The 22,284-nt window shown below is 44.8% G+C and overlaps 1 protein-coding gene across 4 annotated transcripts; it reads right to left on the bottom strand.

Annotated features, from left to right (window-relative positions):
* Positions 1-100: 100 nt before the first annotated feature.
* LOC115106890 (regulator of nonsense transcripts 2-like) lies at positions 101-20,157 on the bottom strand. Of its 4 annotated transcripts, none has more exons than XM_065008143.1 (23): positions 20,068-20,157; positions 18,810-19,178; positions 17,887-18,666; positions 17,531-17,691; positions 17,142-17,330; positions 16,892-17,047; positions 16,315-16,418; positions 16,072-16,157; positions 15,673-15,781; positions 15,410-15,523; positions 13,202-13,318; positions 12,476-12,661; positions 10,600-10,803; positions 9,925-10,200; positions 9,562-9,745; positions 6,815-6,975; positions 6,317-6,421; positions 6,149-6,247; positions 5,878-6,051; positions 4,784-4,925; positions 3,129-3,249; positions 1,784-1,831; positions 101-1,617 (listed from the first exon to the last, which is right to left on the bottom strand). In XM_065008143.1, the coding sequence occupies exons 2-22, from the start codon at positions 19,175-19,177 to the stop codon at positions 1,825-1,827; spliced, it is 3,843 nt and encodes a 1,280-aa protein (XP_064864215.1). In that variant the 5' UTR covers position 19,178; positions 20,068-20,157; the 3' UTR covers positions 101-1,617; positions 1,784-1,824. The 4 variants fall into 4 exon arrangements, with proteins under 4 accessions (XP_064864215.1, XP_064864214.1, XP_029485938.2 ...); XM_065008142.1 differs by having other exon boundaries at positions 101-1,620; XM_029630078.2 differs by lacking the exons at positions 101-1,617; positions 1,784-1,831 and adding an exon at positions 1,988-2,930 and having other exon boundaries at positions 16,904-17,047.
* Positions 20,158-22,284: the final 2,127 nt, after the last annotated feature.

A 22,284-nucleotide genomic window follows, 5' to 3' on the forward strand; every position in this document is an offset into this window, starting at 1 on the left:
CAAGTAACTAGTAACTAACAGATAACATTTAGACAGTAACCTACCCAACCCTGGGTGGGAAAAAGATCATGGACCCAGTAAAGAAGTCGAGCCAGAGGAGTGAGTCACAAACGGACACTTTTACTGAAACAGGCAGAAATTGGCTTACAGAGCTGGTGCAGAAAGGCCCATGCAGTAGAGTACAGATTATCTATCTATAGATTCAACAGACAGAAATAATCAAACAGAAGTTATCATCACTGAGTAGGACTCAGGAGGCAAGAGCACAGATAAGAATCTTATCCATTTGTCAAAAACTACAATACGGCACACAAATTCCAAATCAACAACCTGTATATCACCTCAAAAAAAGTATAGATTTTTCATGAAAATAAAGGAAACATCTAGAAAGCCAAAATGCTGAAAAAATAAAGAATATGTATTATATTCATCACTTATATTTTATTTCTGATGATGAAACGCTGGTCAGTCAACACTGGTCTCGTACCCGCCTCCGGGTCAGGGTCGTCACTGTGACAAGGTGTTCCATTTCCAACAGGGTTAGGAGGAGCAAACCATCTCTATGGTACAGATGCAGGATCTTAATCTGATCACCCTGTTGCAGGAGAACTGTTGCTGCAATGCGGGACATTTTAAAACTTTTAGTGTATGAGGTTTAAAAAGGCTTCTGAAGTTTGTAATTTCCACTTAGAAATTTCAGACTTGATTTTCCCTTACAAAAATGTATCAACAATGTACCCTACAAAAATATCCACTAATCATAATCCACATTTCCTATTGCTGCAGGATTATTGTCCTGCTGTAGCAAACTGGCTCAAATTAAGATCCTACATCTATCTGCAACCCTTCCTCACACACAAGCAACCACGCCTTTCTGTACATAATCTTGTCCTCCTTGTTCCCTTGTTTATCAAGTCATTTAGTAGTGGTGACCCGTCTGTGCTCCCTCTCCTCCTCCTCCATACCCCTCTCGAAGCTGCCTTTGAACAGTGTGTGATTTAGCTAGATAAAGAGATAAAAAGACTGAATGACAGATCTGTTCCTAGTAAGAGAAGCACAGTCCATCTCCAAAGACGGCCCACCCTCACCCGTCCCCTTTGCTTTCACACACATTCTGTCCCTTCTCCTCCTCTTGTGAGCCCTTGCACACCATATCCTCATCCGGCACGGGAGCGAAGAGAAGACGACTGTGGTCCCTTGTCCTGCTGCCTAGCTGTCCGCGCGTCTGTTTGTCTGCGTCCGCGTCTGTCTGTCCGTACATACGTCCGTCCGTCAGCTGGTCAGTCGCTCTTTCATTCATCTTTTGGTTCATTCTCTTGTTGAGACGGGGTGGGTGTTTGTGCTGCTGTGCTGGTGTCGTCCCGGGCGACGCACAGAAAGGAAGGGGTGTTCTCTGGAACGCCTTAGCTGGATGAAGGGGGTGCGCCCCTCTTCCCCACTCCTCGTTGATGCCCTTTCTCTTTCTCTTCTTCCGGCGGCGGGGTTAGGTGTGGGAGTCTGCGCTTGCGTCAGTGGGCGGCTGGCGGACTCACTCCCTGCTCAGGCGAGACCGATGGTCCGCTCGCCCTCTCTCGCTCTCTCATTCGCTCGCTCCCTCAGCTAGACTCCAATCAGCATCTCCTAGGGGACAGAGCAGGGCTTTTACTGCAGTAGCTGTCTTCCAGAACACTCACTGTAATATTTATCCCCTCCTCAAATCCCCAAAACATCCACCCCCTTTTCTCCACCCATCCCTCCCTCAACCTCCTACCCCAATATCCATCCCCGTTCACTCCTTCAGTACCATCATTACTGCAGCTCCTTCCATCCATAGGTTGCGATGGTCTAGCGTCTGTTCGTAAGAAAATGGAATTGTGAGTGACAATCCAAAATAAAGTTTTGTTATTCATCAAAAACATCAGTGTGTACATTGCCATCAGTATCATTTCCTTCCAGTTCTCTGCTGCCTGTGACTGGAACGAATTGCAAAAATCGTTGAAGTTGGAGACTTTTATCTCCCTCACCAACTTTAAACATCTGCTATCTGAGCAGCTAACCGATCGCTGCAGCTGTACATAGTCCATCGGTAAATAGCCCACCCAATTTACCTACCTCATCCCCATACTGTTTATATTTATTTACTTTTCTGCTCTTTTGCACACCAATATCTCTACCTGCACATGACCATCTGATCATTTATCACTCCAGTGTTAATCTGCAAAATTGTAATTATTCGCCTAGCTCCTCATGCCTTTTGCACACAATGTATATAGACTCTCCTTTTTTTCTACTGTGTTATTGACTTGTTTATTGTTTACTCTATGTGTAACTCTGTGTTGCTGTCTGTTCACACTGCTATGCTTTATCTTGGCCAGGTCGCAGTTGTAAATGAGAACTTGTTCTCAACTAGCCTACCTGGTTAAATAAAGGTGAAATAAAAAATATAAAAAATAAATAAGCATCTGTCAAATGTATGTTAGGTATGAATATGATGCGTGATGTTGCCCCGGATCTAAAGATCTCCTTTCTGAATTCTTTAGTCACTTTTCCAAGACAAATATGAGGAGGACAAAGAACCACAAACTATTTCTGTTCTGATGAAAATAGAAAGTTCATGCAATCTTTATTTCCAAAAATAGAAAGCAATCTTTACAGCATTTAAGATATAGTTTCTTTCACAGTGCAAAAATAAAAGGGGGACAAATCTGTCTCTGATCAGAGTGATCATACGCCAACAAAATATGGTTTGACAGTTGGGAGACATTAAAACCCTTTCCCGTCTTAACATAAGCAGGCCTGAGTGCAGAGTCTGTCAGTAGCGTGTCCGGCTGAGCTGGCTGGCCCTATCCTCCTGGCCCTCATATCTGTCCTTTCACTCGTGTTTCTCTTGCCTCTCTTGTCTGTCACGCTTTTCGTGCCTTTCAATTCTCTCCTGCTTTGTTTCCTGCTTTCTGTTCAGGTGCAGAGAACAAGGAGGGAGAGTCAGTAAGTTGACAAGCACCACGTCCTTCGAACAGGATCCCATTCTAATGCCAACCCTATTTCTACCATCATTTGGCTGGTGGTCTGCTGTTAATTCCTGTCCCTGGTGGTGTGTGTGTGTGTGTGTGAGAGAGTAGTCGGTAGGTAAGTTGAGGAGCGAGTCTCACCTTCCTCCGGTCTTGAAGATGAGGTCGGCGTTGGGTGCCCCTTTGGGGTGTTGGTAGCGCGGCCGCCGCTCCCGGTTGGTGTTGGCAGGAGCGGGCCGCTGGGCCAGAGACGCCATCATTTCTACATAATAACCAAGAAGGTTAACACAATGCTACACGAACCAAGAGAATTTAAGACAGTGCTACACAAACCAAGGCAACACAAACCAACAATGTTAACACCATGCTACACAAACCAACAAAGTGTAGGCATGTGGAATGTTGGTAGTACTCCTGCTACTTTCTCTCGTCATCTCTCAAACACACTCCCCATTTCTTTCCCTTAATGCATGCCTCATTCTCCATCTGTCCCTCTTCTTACTAGTACTTTTCAATCAAAAACACATATTTTGACCAATGTGTAAAATACTGCTGTGTAGACACTCCTCTACGAAAACCAATTGTCCAAGCCTGATGTCTCTTATCGTAACCCGTTCCAAAAGTTGAGAGTTAACTCTTGTAGGATGGACAGAACTAAAAACCAATGGAGGTGTGAGAAGAAACGCGGGCAAAAGTCAGGACAATTGCATGGCGTCAAGCTGGGAGGATTCTGTGAAAGTATTAAGGCTCCTGCTCCTGACAGGCTCACTTTCCCATTGAACTCGTCATTTTTATTTATTTATTTTGAACCGCCAGGACATAAAACAATAGAGGTAAGATGGATATCGGTTTTGAGACATGACATATATAGTATTTTCATATTTAAGTATACGTATTTTTATATTATACGCTTTTTCATTGAGAAGATTTCACACAAAAACAAGCGTATCTCTGGGAAATGTCAACGGAGCACTGAGCATATACCAAGCGTTCTATTCTCAAAGCCCTTTACATTTAATTCAGCTCGTGTCATGCTGATTTAGCCCTTTTGCAACCCGCAGAAACATGAAGCTGGTTGAGAGAATGCCAAGTGTGTAAAGTTGTCATCAAGGCAAAGGGTGGCTACCCTGAAGAATCTCAAATATAAAATATATTTTGATATGTTGAACACTTTTTTTGGTTACTACATGATTCCACGTGTTCATAGTTCTGATGTCTTCACTGTTATTCTACAATGTAGAAAATAGTCAAAATAAAGAAAAACTCTTGAATAAGTAGGTGTCCAAACTTTTGACTGGCAGTATGTATGTATGTGTATATATAGAAATGGTGTGTATAGACAGTATATGAATAGAAAAGGTGTACAGCCGCAGTTATATAGGATGAGTCATGACTAGAATACAGTATGTAAATATAAAGTTGGTAAAACAGTATGTAAACATTATTAAAGTGACCAGTGTTCAATGACTATGTACATAGGGCAGCAGTCTCTAAGGTTAAGGGTAGAGTACTGGGTGGTAGCCAGCCAGTAACAGTGATTAAGTATCAGGGCAGGGTGCTGGGCGGAGGCCGGCTAGTGGCGACTGTTTGTTTACTGTCGGCTGTATTAGGTTACGAAATCCGACATTTTGCATAGAACGCCAGTGATATGTTCGAGAAAGACCATCCTGAATGATTCAGAACGCGAATAATTCTATTTGTCTTGGTGAAATGTATTTTATGACATAAGGAAGTTACATTTGGTCACCAAAGCGTGTTTTCACCCGCTCCGAGTGAGTGGACACCCTACATAATACCTTGGTAGTCCTCTTGCTCCTGTCTCTCGTTGATGTCCAGAGTGAGCTTCTTCATCCTCATCCTCTCCTCCTGCTCCGCCTGCTGGTGGTTGAAGTGGTTGGCAGCCAGGTGGGAGGATAAAGGCACGTTCAGGATCTTAAACTGGAAAACAAGAGACAAAACAGACACACATTCAAGATCTTCCACTGCAGTTAGGAGATCTGAAACAGGTACATTAAGGGTTGATAAGGAGCAAGAAGGACATCTCATGCTGTAGGCAGACAACGGGACCGGGGCTCAGTATTCACACTGCAGAAACATGCTCTCCTGGTTTACTATTCAACCTTTGACAACGTTCCCTGGGATCCCTACTTGACCTAAAACCTAAACGTGTTTCCCGGACGAAGGCCCAGGCAGCAGAGAAAGGGAGGGCCACTCCCATGGTGTGGAGCTGACAGAGGAATGCAGTGAACGTGTCTGACAGGGAGGGGTCCAGGTACGTCACATAGAGAAGCTGTGACGCTGACTAACACACACTGAACCCCTTTATTCTCACCTCAGGAAACACACTACAGGAGAGGATATTGTGTTTACCATGGGGGAGTATGGAGACATGTCATTTATAATGCATGAAGTCATTTATATAGCTTAATTTTATATCAACAAAGACCGTCTGTAACCGGTACTGTTATTTGGTCAAAACGTAATGTTTACATAGCGTTTGTAATCCGGTAAATGTAGTTGCTGGAGGTGTAGTGGACTGAGTTTAGTGAGCTCTACTTTAACGTCTTGATTGTCTGGGCAGAGACTGTGGACACACCCTGACCCTACTACAGTACAAGAGCTTGTCATCTCTACCCCAAAACCTTACATTCCACCCGCGGACTGGGCCTAAATACACACACACACACACACACACACACAGAGAGACACACAGACACACACACACAGTTAAGAGTCAGTATTATCGCTGGGTCTGTCTGACAGTGCTGATTCTGTGGAGGGATCTAACTGAGCTCACAGCGAAGAAGACCTAAACAAGTTTGTGTGTGTGTGCGTCCATACTCAGTGTGTGTGATCTTTACTGTGTGTGTGTGTGTGTGTGTGTGTGTACCTGCTGCTTGTTGCCCTTCCGTGTGAGCATGACAAACTGCATGGTGTCTGAGATGTCTGCGTCCCCCTCTCCAGAGCAGACGGGTCCGCCAGGACCTTTCTTCAGCTGGCTCTTCAGCTGCAGGGGGATGGCCACGTCCAACTGGTGCACCTTCACCGCCTCCCCGCTCCGCTGCTACACACACACGCAGACACCACCCCTGTTAATACCCATTTATTTAACTAAAGTAGTACAGACATGGTGAACTGAGAGAATAGGCGAGATACTGTACCTGCAGGTTCTCCAGCATCATCTTGTCCAGAGCCTGGATGAAGTCCTCATCCTCAGCACATGCCACATGCTTCAGACCGCCACCACGGATGGTCACCTCCTACAGGGCAAGACCGTCAGCAACACAATAACCTCTCTCCCCCTCCCTCCCTCCATGACATCTTCTTACATTGTTCTCCTCGTCTGTCTCGTTCTCCTTGTTGGAGTCGGTCAGATAGTCGGTGTTCTCCTCCTCCTCTTCCTCCCGCTCCTCTTCCTCATTCTCAGACCCTTCCTGGAACACACAGCGGGTTCTTAGATGGGGGGGGGTGATTGTGTGCTAGCTTGTGGAAGGTAGAAAAACAAACACTAAACCAGGAGAGCTAGGGAGGGGTAGGCCTGGCATGATAGAGTTGATTTATGAAGGAGGAACAAAGAATTACAGAAGATTGACCCGTCATGCTTTTCTGACCGTGGTGTCAACACATCACTCTAGACGCACAAGATGACCCACTTTCTTATACAGTATCCTGCTTAGGACTGGGCTTCTGTCCTCAGTTTGACCCTACGAAACTATAGGGATGAGTGAATGAGTGAGTGACCTAGTATCCACCTATTATGAGAGACTTGTGTCTTAGACGTGCAATGAATGGTCTGATGCCCATGAATAAAAGATTGACAGAATCACTTCTTCCTCTGGCTCGTTCATCTCGCTCTCATTGCCAGACTGTTCCTCTGTGTCCGCCCCTCCCTCTTCGTCGTCATCATCGTCATCCTCGTCTAGAGCCTCGCCTTCGCTCCCCATGGCACTGGAGGGCCGGCCGTCCTTCTGCCCATCCATGGCCAGTCCTGCAGGGCACAAACGTATGCGCACACACACACACACACACCTTTATTGGAACGGCGCAACGTCAGGTCGCGAGACTAAGTCTCGAAGCAAGAAATCAAGAGAAAACGCTAAATCATTTGCATATTAGTCATTGATTTACAGTCCTTGGAAACAAGCTCCTCTCGTGAGCCACCGCTCCATGTTCTGAACAGGCTTTACACCCTGGCTCTTTCCATACTAAATCAGATTATACACAAAGCATAGACATTTACCACAGATAATATCCTAAACTACTTGAAGTACGTCCAGGGGCGAGGACAGATTGACGCAAACGACAAGCCCGTTTAGAAATAGGAAGTGAAACTGCAGGAAAAGCAAGTCATTGCAAGAAATACAAGTCACTGTGACGTTCACGGTGAAACTAAAACAGGTGCTTCAACACAGTGCTTTGAGACCACGAATATAACTTCAGAAGCCTGACGAGCTGAGAGCAGTAGAGGAGCAGATAGGTGTGTCGTTAAGAGACGCTGCTAAGCAGTAGAACTTAGTTAAGCGAGGTTCAACACAGGCAGAGGAATGCCTTCGTTGCCTTATCTTGGTTAAAGGATGAAAGGTGCAACAATGAGGCCACTGTACAGCCTGTGGCTTATGTCACCCTCATCAATCACTCAGAACACACACAGTACAGACAGACACGCACACACACGCGCACGCACAGGGTTTTCGAAAGTGTTCTCTCACATTCCATGTCAACACCTTGAAACCTTGAACAATGCTCATTGTGTGTTAATACTGCTGACTACTTGTTCTGTGAGTCAGGATATATTTGTATTTGTATTTATTATGGATCCCCATTAGCTGCTGCCAAGGCAGCAGCTACTCTTCCTGGGTTCCAGCAAAATTAAGGCAGTTTATACAATTTTAAAAACATACAATACATTCACATCAAACTGTGTGCCCTCGGGCCCCTACTCCACCACTACCACATATCTACAGTACTAAATCCATGTGTATGTATAGTGCGTATGTTATCCTGTGTGTGTACGCATGTGTCTGCGCCAATGTTTGTGTTGCTTCACAGCCCCCACATAAGGTGTTTTTAAAATCACATTTTACATCAGTTACTTGATCTAGAATAAAGTTCCATGTAGTACTGTGTGCCTCCCATAGTCTGTTCTGGACTTGGGGACTGTGAAGAGACCTCTTAGGCATGTCTCGTGGGGTATGCATGGGTGTCCGAACTGTGTGCCAGTAGTTTAGACAGACAGCATTCTCCCCATATTAGCTACTACCGCATCAATATGTTTGGACCATTACAGTTTACAATCTAGGGTTACTCCAAGCAGTTTAGTCATCTCGACTTGCTCAATTTCCACATGATTTATTACAAGATTTTGTTGAGGTTTAAGGTTTAGTGAGTGTTTTGTTCCAAATACAATGCTTTTAGTTTTAGAAATATTTAGGGCTAACTTATTCCTTGCCACCCACTCTAACTGCAGCAATTTGTTGAGTGTTGCAGTCATTTCAGTCGCTGTAGTAGCTGACGTTTTTGTGTTGAGTCATCCGCATTCATAGACACGGGCTTTACTCAAGTCAGTGGCATGTCGTTAGTAAAAAAAAAAATTAAAGCAAGGGGCCTAAACAGCTACCCTGGGGAATTCCTGATTCTATTATATTTGAGAGGCTTCCATTAAAGAACACCCTGTGTGTTTTGTTAGAAGTAGGAACTCTTTACCCACATTATAGCAGGGGGTGTAAAGCCATAACACATACGTTTTTCCTGCAGCATACTATGATCGATAATGTCAAAAGCTGCACTGAAGTCTAACAAGAACAGCCCCCACAATCATTTTATCATCAGTTTCTCTCAGCCAATCATCAGTCATTTGTATAAGTGCTGTGCTTGTTGACTGTCCATTACACCTGCAAAAGGAATGCTTCCCTCTTCCTCCTCTAAGTCTCTCAGGGTATTTCATTATCTACATCCTGTCTGTCTCTTGATTGTGTTTTTATCTCTGTGCATCTCTTTGCTCTCCATCAGATATTGATCAACTGTTCAGAGAGCACTACAAATGAGCATTTCAGCTAAAGAAACACTTTCAGTATTGTGCCACATTAGAACAGCAGGTGCAATAGGGCAACGATATATTCACATATCATGTCATTGGGGTGTTACTCATGTATTGATTAATATTCCCCTTATTTCAGAAAATATGTACTCGTCTTGACTTAAGAGTGAGTGTTTTTAAGTGGCAGTCTACAGCAGAGGCAGGTCTGGCTGCTGTGTGTTTGTGTGTGAGAGGGCCAGGTATGTGTGTTATTATGAGGGAATTAGACCTGTCTGACAGACAGAGTGCCCAGAGCTGAAGCACCCTCCTACACACATGGGAATGTTGCTCAGCAGGGAGGACAGAGAGCAGGACTGGGCCAACCCATGGAGCTAGTTGCTACAGAAACACAAATACATTTCTGAGGCTTGCAGGCACACACACACATCTGGGGGACTGACGTATGACAAGGATCTTTAACAACCTTGTTGTCGTGTGCGTACATGTGTGTGTGTGTGTGCCCTTATGCACGAGTTCCAATCTCTCTCGGTCTCTTACCCAGTTTAACGAGGAACTCCCTCTCCAGCTCGGTGACCTGTCGTGCGGAGTCTTCCAGGGAGATACAGAGCCTCATCTTTGGTCGGAGCAGCTCCAGGGTGTCACTGATCATGTAGTCAATGTCGATGGGGAACTGGTGCTCTGCACTCCACACCTCCACACTCTTCTTCCACCAGATATACCTCTGGAGGACAGACAACACCACATCAGAGTTTAGGGACAGTCTTGTAATAAATGAATGTAATTGACATTATGTCACAACAGTATCAAAATGCTTCTTAAAGGAAAGAAAGAGTAAGAGAGCGAGAGACAGAGGCTGAGAGGAGTGAAATAAGGAGAGGTCAAACGGTCTAACCGACTGACCTGGAAGTAGATGAGGAAGCAGTCCAGCTTCCTCTTGCTGGAGCCGCGGTCAAAGTACTGTCCGCAGGTGTCCAGCAGGGTGCAGACCATGCGAATGCGGAACAGGTGCTCGGGGGGGTCCAGGGGGCTGGGGCCGCCATCCGGGTTCACCCCGAACGAGATGAAGGAGAAGAGGGTGCGGAAGATGACCGCTGACTCCACCATGCGGTAGTTGTAGAGCTCCCCCAGAAACTTGGCACTGCTGATCCGACGCTGGTTGAACTTGGGCTGGTTCACCTGCAAAGGAGAGGGGGAGAAGGAGCGACATTGGGGGGGGGGGGTAGAGGAGAAAAGTGGGTGAGATGGATAGACAGAGATGAGAGTGAGAGAGAAAGCAGGTGAGATGGAATGTCAGAGAGGTTTTGAAGTTGAGTGCCTCCGTGCTCTGAAACACCATAAATATGAAGCCCCAGGAAGACCTTACCCACAAGAACCTAACATTCAGCCTGTTCACACGGTACACAACACGTAGCCTCAACAATCAATCATTCAAGTCATAAGAAACGTACCATCAATTTCTCTTGCTAGGACTCTTCACATAACAAGATCCCCTTCCCCGGTCCTCACCTCCAATCCCAGAAACTGCTCACCACCCTGGGCTTGCCTTCCCCTTACCACCCCTCCCATGGTGCTCACCTCCATTCCCAGGCGGATGTCCTCCAGGACCCCGTCCACCACGTGGATGCCCACGTCCTCCTGGTAGGCCACAAGGCCGGCCAGCAGGTTGGCCACACAGTGGATGCTGTTGTACTTGACATTCCAGATGTTGACCATGCAGCAGATCAGGTAGCCTTTAGACTCTGGGTCCTGCCAGGGGAGTTTACGCATCTGCCTCAACACCTAGGGGAGAGAGGAGAGAAGAGGACGGAAACGAGGGAGACAAGGAAGCGGAGAACGAGAAGGTAAGATGATAATTGGCAGGTGTTTGTGATACTTCTGTTGTGGTTTTGTATGTTAAAGAAATTCCAGACTAATCAGGGTTGGAGGGGGGGTCGGGGGGTGAAATCACAACACTTTTTCCCCTCATATCTCTCAATAGTGTTGTGATGAATATGCATAAGCTAGTGACTGTATAAATGAGGCACCATGAACTAACACTTGCACTTTACTTTTTCCCTCCCTTACTAGTTTCAAGTTTTATTAGTCGTATGTACGGCATACGCATGGTATACATCGTCCAACTAAATGCCAACTTGCAGGTTACTTCTCGAGAAATGCAACAAGAATAAGAAATAATAAAAGAACACGAACATAAAGTAAATGGCTGTAGAATAGAATACATTTTAGCATAAGTATAATACAAGAAGGCACCATTTATTGTTCAATATTTACATGTATATTGGGGAAGGGGAGGATGGGGGGCAAGTGTATAAATAGAGCAGTATAATACGAGTCTGAAAGCAGCACCTTCCTAATATTGAGTTACACCCCCTTTTGGCCTCAAAGCAGCCTCAATTTGTCACGGCATGGACTCTACAAAGTATCGAGAGCGTTTCACAGAAAGTTTCATATTTTTATTTTTTACCCTCTTTTTCGTGATATCCAATTATGATCTTGTCTTATCGCTGCAACTCCCCAACGGGCTTGGGAGAGACGATAGTCAAGTCATGCGTCCTCCGAAACACGGCCCGCCAGACCACGCTCATTAACACCCACCCGCTTAACCCGGAAGCCAGCTGCACCAACGTGTCGGAGGAAACACTGTTCAACTGACGACCGAAGTCAGCCTGCAGGCGCCCGGCCCACCACAAGGAGTCACTAGAATGTGATAAGCCAAGTAAAGCCACCCCGGCCAAACCCTCCCCTAACCCGGATGACGCTGGGCCAATTGTGCGCCGCCCTATGGGACTCCCGGTCACGGCCGGTGGTAACCCAGCCTGGGATCGAACCTGGTCTTTAGTGACGCCTCAGGCACTTTAGACTGCTGAGGCCACAGAAAGTTGCAGAGGCCTATATATCATAGTCCCCCTAAAAAAATGCTAACCTCCACTGTTATTGTAATTGTGAGATGTTAGCATGTCTTGGGGGGTATGATATTTGTGCATCTGTACTCATCACACTCATTACGATTAATTCAGGATTATCCGTAACCATGGTAGCATCCACATTAATGTAGAAGTGTTTAGAAACACATTCTATTCTTATTTACAATAAAAATGACTCCAAAATGACACAATAAATGATTTACCATTCATTTCTATTTGGCACAAAATAATCTGAAACACAGCAGACGCATCCAACAAGTTTGTACAGTCATTGTGTGCCAGGAACATGGGATCAAATACTTTGCACTATTTTAATACACATAGTGAATTTGACCCAATACCTTTGGTCCCCTAAAATGAAGGGATTATGTACAAACTGCTGTCATTTCTAAACGGTTCACCCGATATGGATCAAAATACCCTCAAATTATAGCCGACAGTCTGCACTTTAACCTCAAAGCTTTTGGAGCTCACTGTATCTTAAGATGAATGCACGAACTCTAACTCAAATGTAATAATCTTCATACCTTCTCCGTGGTGACCTTGGAGAGGTCCTTGTAGAGCAGTTTGCGGATGTACTCCTGCAGCGGGGGCCTCTTCTTCCTGACAGTCTTCTCCATGGGCGGGGGGTTGCAGTAGTAGTAGGCATTCTCCACCATGGTCACGTAGCGAGCATCCAGGTGCTGCGCCTGCTTCTTACGCATCATTTGCTCCTGAGACACGCAAACATACAAAAACAACTGAGTCATTCAATATAGCCCAGAACACAGCTAAAAGCCCTCAAAAAGGCACGTGGTCTTATTATCTTGCCAAACGTAAGCTAGTAAATATGGCAGCTGTGCATGCGACATGAATAACCTCGTCCAAAAGCAATTTAACAATAAAGCTGGATTAATAGAGCTCTATAAACCAGATTTAACCCTGGATTTTGGCACCAGTTAGGGAGGCCAAAGCAGGTCTCTCTCCGGGACTCTGGATGCACTCCACAACCTTAGGGGAATTCCAGTACAGTGTTTGATAGGTGTGTGTGTGTTTGCTTGTACACTCGTGGAGGCTGCCGAGGGGAGGACGGCTCATAATAACGGCTGGAACGGAGCAAATGGAACGGCATCAAACACCTGGATTTGAAAAACAATCCACCTGTTCCGCTCCAGTCATTACCACGAGCCCGTTCTCCCCAATTAAGGTCCCACCAACCTCCTGTGTTGCACACGTACGTGCGTTCATTGCCGTGTGTGCGTGTGCGTGCGTACCAGAAGGACGCTGGTCCGGAGGTGGGAGTCGGGGGATCTGAAGAGGAAGCGTCCACTGGTCTCCAGCAGGGTGCAGGCCATCTCTATGTGGTGATGGGAGAAGTCTGACAACAGCATCTGTAGAACATACACACACACACAGTAACATGATGATGACAGTGTAATACAATAATTGTAACAGTAATCACGTTTCCATCCACAGTTTTTATGCAAGTGAAGTCATGTATTTTTTTTTTATGACGACAGTTGTGACGGAAACAGGAAGTGTCAATACAATTTCAGAAATGTCGACAAGAATTTGTCATTTTGTGTAGGTAAAACTAATTATGTGAGAGTTGCAGTGAAAACTCCTTAATGCACAAATACTGATATAATAAACCATCGTGTTGATGTAAATTTGGAGTCACGAGATATGCTAAATTGTACCACCACTACGACATGGAAATGTACAAAGAGTTTATAGGCAGATGAAATAAGTTCTGAAGAACTTCATGGTGGTTAAGTGATGGGTGGTGATGAGCTTCGAAGGTGTTATTTGAATGCTGGTGACATGATGATTGATGCATGGCTACCAATTATCAAATTATAAACTGAGTGGTTCGAGCCCTGAATGCTGATTGGCTGACAGCAGTGGTATTTCAGACCATATACCACAGGTATGACAAAACATGTATTTTTACTGCTCTAATTAAGTTGGTAACCAGTTTATAATAGCAAGGATGCGTAGTGCCTAAGAACAGTCCTTAGACTGTGGTATAATGGCCATATACAGTGGGGCAAAAAAGTATTTAGTCAGCCACCAATTGTGCAAGTTCTCCCACTTAAAAAGATGAGAGAGGCCTGTAATTTTCATCATAGGTACACTTCAACTATGGCAGACAAAAATCCAGAATTTTTTTTATGAATTTATTTGCAAATTATGGTGGAAAATAAGTATTTGGTCAATAACAAAAGTTTATCTCAATACTTTGTTATATACCCTTTGCTGGCAATGACAGAGGCCTTTTCACGGATCAGTCGTCCTGGTCCCTTTGCAGAAAAACAGCCCCAAAGCATGATGTTTCCACTCCCATGCTTCACAGTAGGTATGGTGTTCTTTAGATGCAACTCAGCATTCTTTGTCCTCCAAACACGACAAGTTGAGTTTTCACCAAAAAGTTATATTTTGGTTTCATCTGACCATATGACATTCTCCCAATCTTCTTCTGGATCATCCAAATGCTCTCTAACAACCTTCAGACGGGCCTGGACATGTACTGGCTTAAGCATGGGGACACATATGGCACTGCAGGATTTGAGTCCCTGGCGGCATAGTGTGTTACTGATGGTAGGCTTTGTTACTTTGGTCCCAGCTCTCTGCAGGTCATTCACTAGGTCCCCCCGTGTGGTTCTGGGATTTTTGCTCACCGTTCTTGTCATCATTTTGACCCCACGGGGTTAGATCTTGCGTGGAGCCCCAGATCGAGGGAGATTATCAGTGGTCTTGTATATCTTCCAATTCATAATAATTGCTCCCACAGTTGATTTCTTCAAACCAAGCTGCTTACCTATTGCAGATTCAGTCTTCCCAGCCTGGTGCAGGTCTACAATTTGGTTTCTGGTGTCCTTTGACAGCTCTTTGGTCTTGGCCATAGTGGAGTTTGGAGTGTGACTGTTTGAGGTTGTGGACAGGTGTCTTTTATACTGGTAACAAGTTCAAACAGGTGCCATTAATACAGGTAACGAGTGGAGGACAGAGGAGCCTCTCATTCTGTCTGTCATAGTTGAAGTGTACCTATGATGAAAATTACAGGCCTCTCTCATCTTTTTAAGTGGGAGAACTTGCAATTGGTGGCTGACTAAATACTTTTTTGCCCCACTGTACCACACCTCCTTGTACTTTATTGCTTAATTATATTGCTCTTATCCATATAACTTATAACCTACCCATGTCCACGTTATCAGCAAACTTATCTAGAGCATGTGCCAAAACCAGATTGGGCAAGTTACCTATTTATAGCAACAGTTTGTGACAAAACTATTGGTAGAGGTAAAAATGAAATGGAAACATTGAACTCCTGCTTTTATTTGGTACATGAAAATGGTGTGAAAATGTGAATATTGTTTTCATGCAGATTTTAGAAGAGTTGCATGAATATGTGTCGCTAATTGGATGGGAACCTAGCTAATGATAGCACAGCTTCCTGGTGAGAGAGATGCACCCCCTACCTTCAGACAATGCAGAGTGTCCGTTTTTGAGAACAACTTGAACTTGGCCAGCTCCCCGATAAACCTCACAGTTTTATTTTTTGTTTCAATGTTGATCTGGTCCTTCTTCCGGATCTACAAGGAAACACAACAAGCATTGTGTATTGAAAACTCATTCAAAACTGTTTGTTTCCTTCAGTATAGGTCCTATTAGAGACAGTGGTTCTGTATGAAAGACACAACGAGGAAGGTGTTAGTAGCTGAGGTAAAGTCTTGGGACCTACATGAAACCTGAAGTCTCCTTTGAGTATGGAGCACAGGTCATCGGCCACATCTGACATGCAGGGGTGAAGGGTGGCCACCAGACGGGAGTAAAAGGGCAGCAGATCCAACCTGGACGAACACAATACAACCATGAGCTTTACAATAGCATAAGTACCATTAACTTCCTTTATGCCATTTCAAATTAAATGAGGAGCAACAGCACCACCTAGTGGGGAAAAAGGGAGAGGGGAAAAAAACACTTATTCCCACACAAATCAATACATGATCAAATCCTTCCAAATTAACTATCTGCATGTGCATGCGTGGGTGCTTTGTCAGGGAACGGTGAAGAGATTCCGTACCAGCTTCCTGATCAAATCCTTCCAAATTAACTATCTGCTTTATGGTATGTGTGGTACCTTTGTCTGGGAACGGTGAAGAGAGCTCGGACCAGCTTCCTCCTGTTTGACTTTGTGTTCATGTTCATGCAGAAATCCATGGCAGCCTGTGAACAAACACACCTACAGTCAGACTAATTCACTGCACAACTGTATACTTAGTACCATATTTCACTGTGAACCGTTGCCTTTGTGGCTAAACTCAAATTGTCAAGCTGGGAATACATCCTTCTGGTATGCTGAAGGTGTGTGTTCTCTCCTTGCCTTGTCTATGAGGTCTCTGTTGACACAGTTGGGAAGCTGCTGGATGAAGGCGTCCACAATGAGCTTCAGGTGGGACCCGGTGCTTGCCTCCTCATCCTCTTGTTCTTCATACAGAAACAGGGAGGACACAGTCAAACATGTATAGAGCAAAGTCATGCTCCAAATATCTCCTTAGCTAACTTAAGAGTCACTCACCGACAGAAACATATACCATAGCATAGGTATAAGCCTAGGAACGGGGTTGATACATGTGGTATATTAGAAACCTTGTGAATGACTGTCTGGTTTCCACATGCTCAGCAACACACCTCTGTTTAGTTGATTGGCCCTGAGCACCCATGAGTGGGCCCTAGCTCTGTTTCCCTGACCTCTCTCATACCCTAACTTGATCCCTGGAAAAGACACACAAACACCAAGACACTGTCCATGACAATAACCAACATGGTTCCTTTATCCAGAGGTTGTAGATATTAGATTATTACCGCCCTCTTGTTGTCTTTGTCAAAATGGAAAGCTGGGTGTGCAAAGCGCTGGGTGGTGTGTGCTGCTTGGTGGCTGGTGCGTGGATAGAGAATACCTTCATCTTTACCTTGCTCGTCCAACAGTTTTTTGGCGAGCTCTGCCTCGTTCTCTGCCTCGTCAGGTCCATCCAGCTCCAGAGGGTCATCAGCGATGTCTAGAGCCTCGAGCTCCAACTCCAACTCCTCTGTGGTGGCCGCAGCCTCTTTAGCCTCTGAGGAAAGGACACAGCAACAAGAGCAGGCTCAGTTAGACAGCGTGAGTGTCTGTGTGAGTCTCCATGCGTGCATATGTGTAGGTGGCTGCACCTTTAGCAGCAGCCTCCTCTTTGTCCTTGCACTTCTCGTTATCTTTGAACAGGATGGCGGGGACGAAGGCCTTCAGGTCCACCATGTTCTCGTAGAAGTTCCTGGCATCCTCGTCCTCCCAGATGCCCCCCTCCAGGTCATACTCCCCGGGCTTCCCAGGGGTGAAGATGTCAATGCCAGGGCCGTGCTCTATCACACAGAGAGGAGAGAAGATGGCTAGATACACACTGACACCAAAGGCTGTAGGCTACATATAACCAACAGCAATAAAATATGATAACAATGTGGCTTTATAACACAAATCACCCAAAAGTACAACAAAAAGCTCAGTCTTTACATTGTCCCTATAACAAAGTAATAAACAGTATACAAGGGTTGTTACTCTTTACCTTCCTGCACAGTCTTGTCCAGTGGAAGCTCTGGCATGTTCTCATCCAGAAAGTCAGCCAGAGACTGGGTGTTAGCCAGCAGCTTCTGGTAGGACGTGGCAAACTCCTCATGCTGCTTGTGCCTGTCCTCACTCAGCTCCCCTTTGGAGTGGAGGATACGCCTGGAGGGAGAAAAAACATGGAGCTGTCAGTATGTAGACTCAAACACATTTAGCATGTTACTCAAAATGGCAAATCGTCATGTACTGTGGCAGGAGTATTACACTGAAATCAATAATACAAGAGAAGAAGTGAGATAGGTCATGTAGAAAAGTTCCTCCAAGTAAAGTTTCTCCAAGTAACCTTGACCCCATCACCTGTTCTGCCTCTCAATGTTCTGCAGCTCGCGGTGGTCCTTCTTCAGGTGCTTGGTGAGCGAGGTGAAGTACTCCCTCAGAAGGTTCTGAAAGGGCTGCTGCTTCTCCGTGTTAATGATCTCGCTGGGAGGGAAGGCCAGGCCAAACTTCTCCCGTGCAGCCTTCACCTTGCGAGGCACCAGGCCCGCAATGTCGTCCCCGCAGTGCTTACAGAAGCTGATGACCACTGACACATGCGTGTGTGTCTCGCGGTCCGTCCCGATGATGCTCTTCAGCTGCTCGTAGATGAGCGACAGGCCCTCCTTGTCGGTGAACAGGCCTACGATGGTGAGCTCTGCGATGAAGCGCAGGTCGGTGCGCAGCTTGCTCACGTTGGGTGCCTTCTCTTCCTTGCGCGCCTCAAAGTGCCTTTTCCAGGCCTGGAGGAGCAGTGGGGCGAATTCAGCGTAGCGCTGGTGGAAGAGGGAGCACAGGTGCACGGCGCAGCCCACGTCAGAGATCTTCAGCTTGGCCTCCACCACAGAGCCCACCGCCTCGCCGATGTACTTGCTGAGGTTGAGCGAGCCAAAGTCGTTGGAGAGGGCATCGCGCTGCTGTTCGGTGAGCGTGCGCAGCTTCTTGACGAAGGCTGTGTTCTTCTTCAAGCTGGAGTCAAGGCGGCTAAAGAAGGTCTCCTCGGGACGGCCCTCGTGGGCGTTCTGGTTGCGGACGCGAAGCTCCTTCCGGCACTGGTGGCGCTCCCAGGCCTCCTGGTGGAGCTGGTGGCCCTCCTCCTTCTCTCTGAAGTGGGAAGAAAGATGGAGAATCAAGTTAGCAGTTATCTGAATTCAAAAATACTAACCATACACAAAGTTCATGATGTTGAGAGCACCTACAGTAGAACATGATACATTATTATCGTGGTTCCTCCCCTGAGCTCTTACTTGAGTTGAGCTGCCTCCTCTTCACGCTGTCTCTTGGCCTCCTCCTCCTGAACTTTCCTCTCCTGCTCCTCCTGCTGCTTCTTCTCCTCTTCCTCCTTCTTCCTCTGCTCCTCCTCTGCCTTCTGTTTCTCCTCCTCTTTCCGTTTCCGCTCTTTTTCTTCCTTCTTTCTTTTGTCCTCCTCAAGCCGCCTCCTCTTTTCCTCTGCAGCCTTACCGATATCTTTCTTGCCACTCATCTTTGCCTCATCCTTCACTTTATCCCGGGAGGAGGCGGGCCGTCTATCAGCATCCCGGTCTTTCTCCTTGTTACTAAAGGAGCTCACCTCTTTCTCATCCATGTTTAATGATCTCTTGCCCTCAGCAGGCATTCTAGAAAAACAAAAAAACAAATGTAGTCATTCTCATTAGCAGTGTTACAAATATCAGAGCTAGGCAAGCCTAGTTAATAACATACACTTTGACTTAACGTTAATATTCGCTGATCATAACATTGGCTAATTCACATTGCTAGCTACACATGCATCACAAAATGTCGATAAAACAATACTAGCTGTGTTGTGACTGGTCGAGCCGCTAAAAGTTTTAGCCAGCCGTTGGTGAAAGCGTCATAAGATTAATTGTCAGTGATTGAACATTCCAATAGCTTAGCTAACTAGTTATTTTTCTAATATCCGCGAACTACCATATCTAACTTACGTTATATAGGTAACTTAACGTTATAAAATCCCCCCCCCCCCACAAAAAGTTGATTACCCTCCAATTAAATGTTTATCAACGTGCGTTATGAGACTATTTTCTCTATTAAATCGCAGTTGTTTGATAGTGTTGTTAAGGTAACGTTAGCTATGTTGACATTGTCTTACCTACGACGCACGTATAGCTAGCCTAACATAGCATGCCAACTTGCTGAACACAGAACGGTTAAGTGAGAACCGTTAGCTGTACAATTGCTAAATTACGACGATTACGTACAATGATTTTAGAACAATGCAATAACGTGTAAAAACATGTGCTTTTTACCACAAGTGTCGAGAGAACAGCACACACTAAGCCAACGTTACGTTGCTAACGTGTTAGCTAGCTAACTGTTGTTAGGCCGCTTCGGCTTGAGTAGAGGTAAACAAATGGCTTGGTAGCCCGCGAGCACTGAGATCGTCGATGTCAATCGTCTGCATAAACCAAACATAAGCGGCAATATATATATTAGTCATCATTACATGTCGTTCATTATGGAATATAGTCTAAAACATATTATTACCTTCGATTTCTGTCAACATAAACATCAGACTTGTGTTAATAAGTAAAAATGATTTCCTTGTGCGGGAAAGGACCCCTTTGATTAGGCACCAAACATTCTGCCTGAAAGGACATGTAGGACTAATCTTCTTTGTTTATTGAATCGATATGCAGATCGAATATCTTTCAAGTATTTTCTAACGAATATTTTATCAATAGATAATCGTTTACCTACACAAATTATATAATTGAGTTATGTATTCATTAATTCAGACAGGCAACGTCACAGATGACATTAGGGAGTGTGTCTCTGTTGTGTCTGCTGGAGCAACAGTTGCAGCCGAGAGAGTTCCAGTCAATTATACACACACACACATACCATTTCAGTCATTTAGCAGACTTACATGAGCAATTATACTTTTATCCTTTATCAATTATCCTTGCTCAAAGGCACATCTTCAGATTTTTTACCTAGTCGGCTCGGGGATTCAAACCAGCGATGTTTTGGTTATTGACCAAACACTCTTGACCGCTAAACTACCTGCTGTGGGTAGAGAATTATTTTGGTTCTGTCTTCGCTGATAAATAGTTGGTTATCATGTTTTATTTTTCACTTTACTGTCAGATGTCTGCATGCATCATAGAAAACACAACTAATGGTATGGCATATTATAAATATTCATAAATCATCCTATTATCCATTAATTACATTTATATACATGTGTTATGGTTTCAATAGTCTAAAGGTTTCCTCTCTCTTTTGTCAGTTTTCCCTCATCTATTACTGATAAGAGAACACATTCTATGGAGAGAACATTCAGGGGATCTGCTTTACAGGTCCACTGCTGATTTTAGCATGTAAATATTTGCGGGGCAAAGCATCATTCACTGCCTTTAACCAAAACATAGCTGCTATGGCTGACTTGCTAAAACAAATGTGGATTCTACTGACAATTGAGATGTACAAATGATGGCATTAGGGGACGACGAGCGGATAAGAGGCCATCGGTAATTTCGATTAAGACATTAATGAGCGAGCTAGGACGGACGTAGTCAATATAACTTATTTGTTCAGAATTTTTTTAATGTACAGCGACAGAATTCAGAACATGTGTCGTTCTTACATTATTCTCCCTGTATACCAAGTCAGAACCGTAAGCTAAATAAAGAGGGCATGTAAAGCAGTCAATGAAATCTCTTACAATATTAAATTATTGCATTTCTCTAAAAACAGGCGTTTAGGCTACATGTCCACCACTAAGTCAAAACAGTAGGCCAAGTTATGAGGAGGAAAGGGACCAAATAATGATGGTGAGGCACATGGGCCACCATCAGCTTACTACACAACTTACACTGAGTATTACTTTCTTAGCTACAGTATACATATCTCCCTGGCATTTTACATAATTTATGCGGCAGCATACAATATATTATTGGACTCACCATGTTGTGCTGTACTCACTTGAACAGGAAAGTAATTCTCTGGATTTATGGTGCTTTCAAGACAACTGGAAAAAAACAAGGTTAAATCATGGCATCAGTGATCTTCAGGTCGGAGCTCTAGAAATAGGCCTGAGTACCCGACTTGGAATTCAGAGTTGGATCACCGTTCAAAACATATTTTCCCAGTCGGAACTTGTTTTTTCTGAGTTCCCAGTTGTCTTGAACTCACTGAAGTCTGAGATTTCCCAGTTCCGAGTTTCCGGTTGTTTTGAACATGGCAGAAGTCATGCTGGATTGACGGCATGGCTAATGTATTCAACCTTTTCTTACCCATGGTGTTGAATGTTTATCCATTTAAACTTGGAATAGAGACCCTTAAACCCAGACTTGGACCACACACCCTCTCCACTGATGAATAGCAGGCTAGTGATTGCTTTGCAACGCTTGCAGTTAGCCACTGATTCCTTCCAAACCACTCATTGTTGAATTTGTGATTTCCAATGTTGGATTGAAAAGGATTTTCCAGTAGATTGTTGACGTGATTCATGACGATGACTGCTTGTCTTGCTTGCTAGCTAAGATTTTGAAAGTATGATGTTGACATGATCGGTCCAATCAAAGCTACGGTAGATATAATGTGATTTTGGGGTTGCAGGTATTCTAGTGGTTAGAGCGTTGGGACAGTAATCAAAAAGTTACTGGATCGAATCCCCAAGATGACAAGGTAAAAATCTGTCATTCTGCCCCTGAACAAGGCAGTTCCCTGGTAGGCTGTCATTGTAAATAAGAATTTGTT

Source organism: Oncorhynchus nerka, linkage group LG23 (assembly GCF_034236695.1).
Source record: "Oncorhynchus nerka isolate Pitt River linkage group LG23, Oner_Uvic_2.0, whole genome shotgun sequence".
In the NCBI taxonomy this organism is placed as follows: domain Eukaryota; kingdom Metazoa; phylum Chordata; class Actinopteri; order Salmoniformes; family Salmonidae; genus Oncorhynchus; species Oncorhynchus nerka.

What these genes read in the sequence shown, in the direction of transcription:
- LOC115106890 (XM_065008141.1), bottom strand. Translation starts at nt 19,177, where the DNA reads ATGCCTGCTGAGGGCAAGAGATCATTAAACATGGATGAGAAAGAGGTG. An exon ending in AACATTGAGAGGCAGAACAG is followed by an intron (nt 17,692 to 17,886) that starts GTGATGGGGTCA and finishes TTCTCCCTCCAG; the next exon opens with GCGTATCCTCCACTCCAAAG. An exon ending in AAGGAGACTTCAGGTTTCAT is followed by an intron (nt 15,524 to 15,672) that starts GTAGGTCCCAAG and finishes GTTTCCTTGTAG; the next exon opens with ATCCGGAAGAAGGACCAGAT.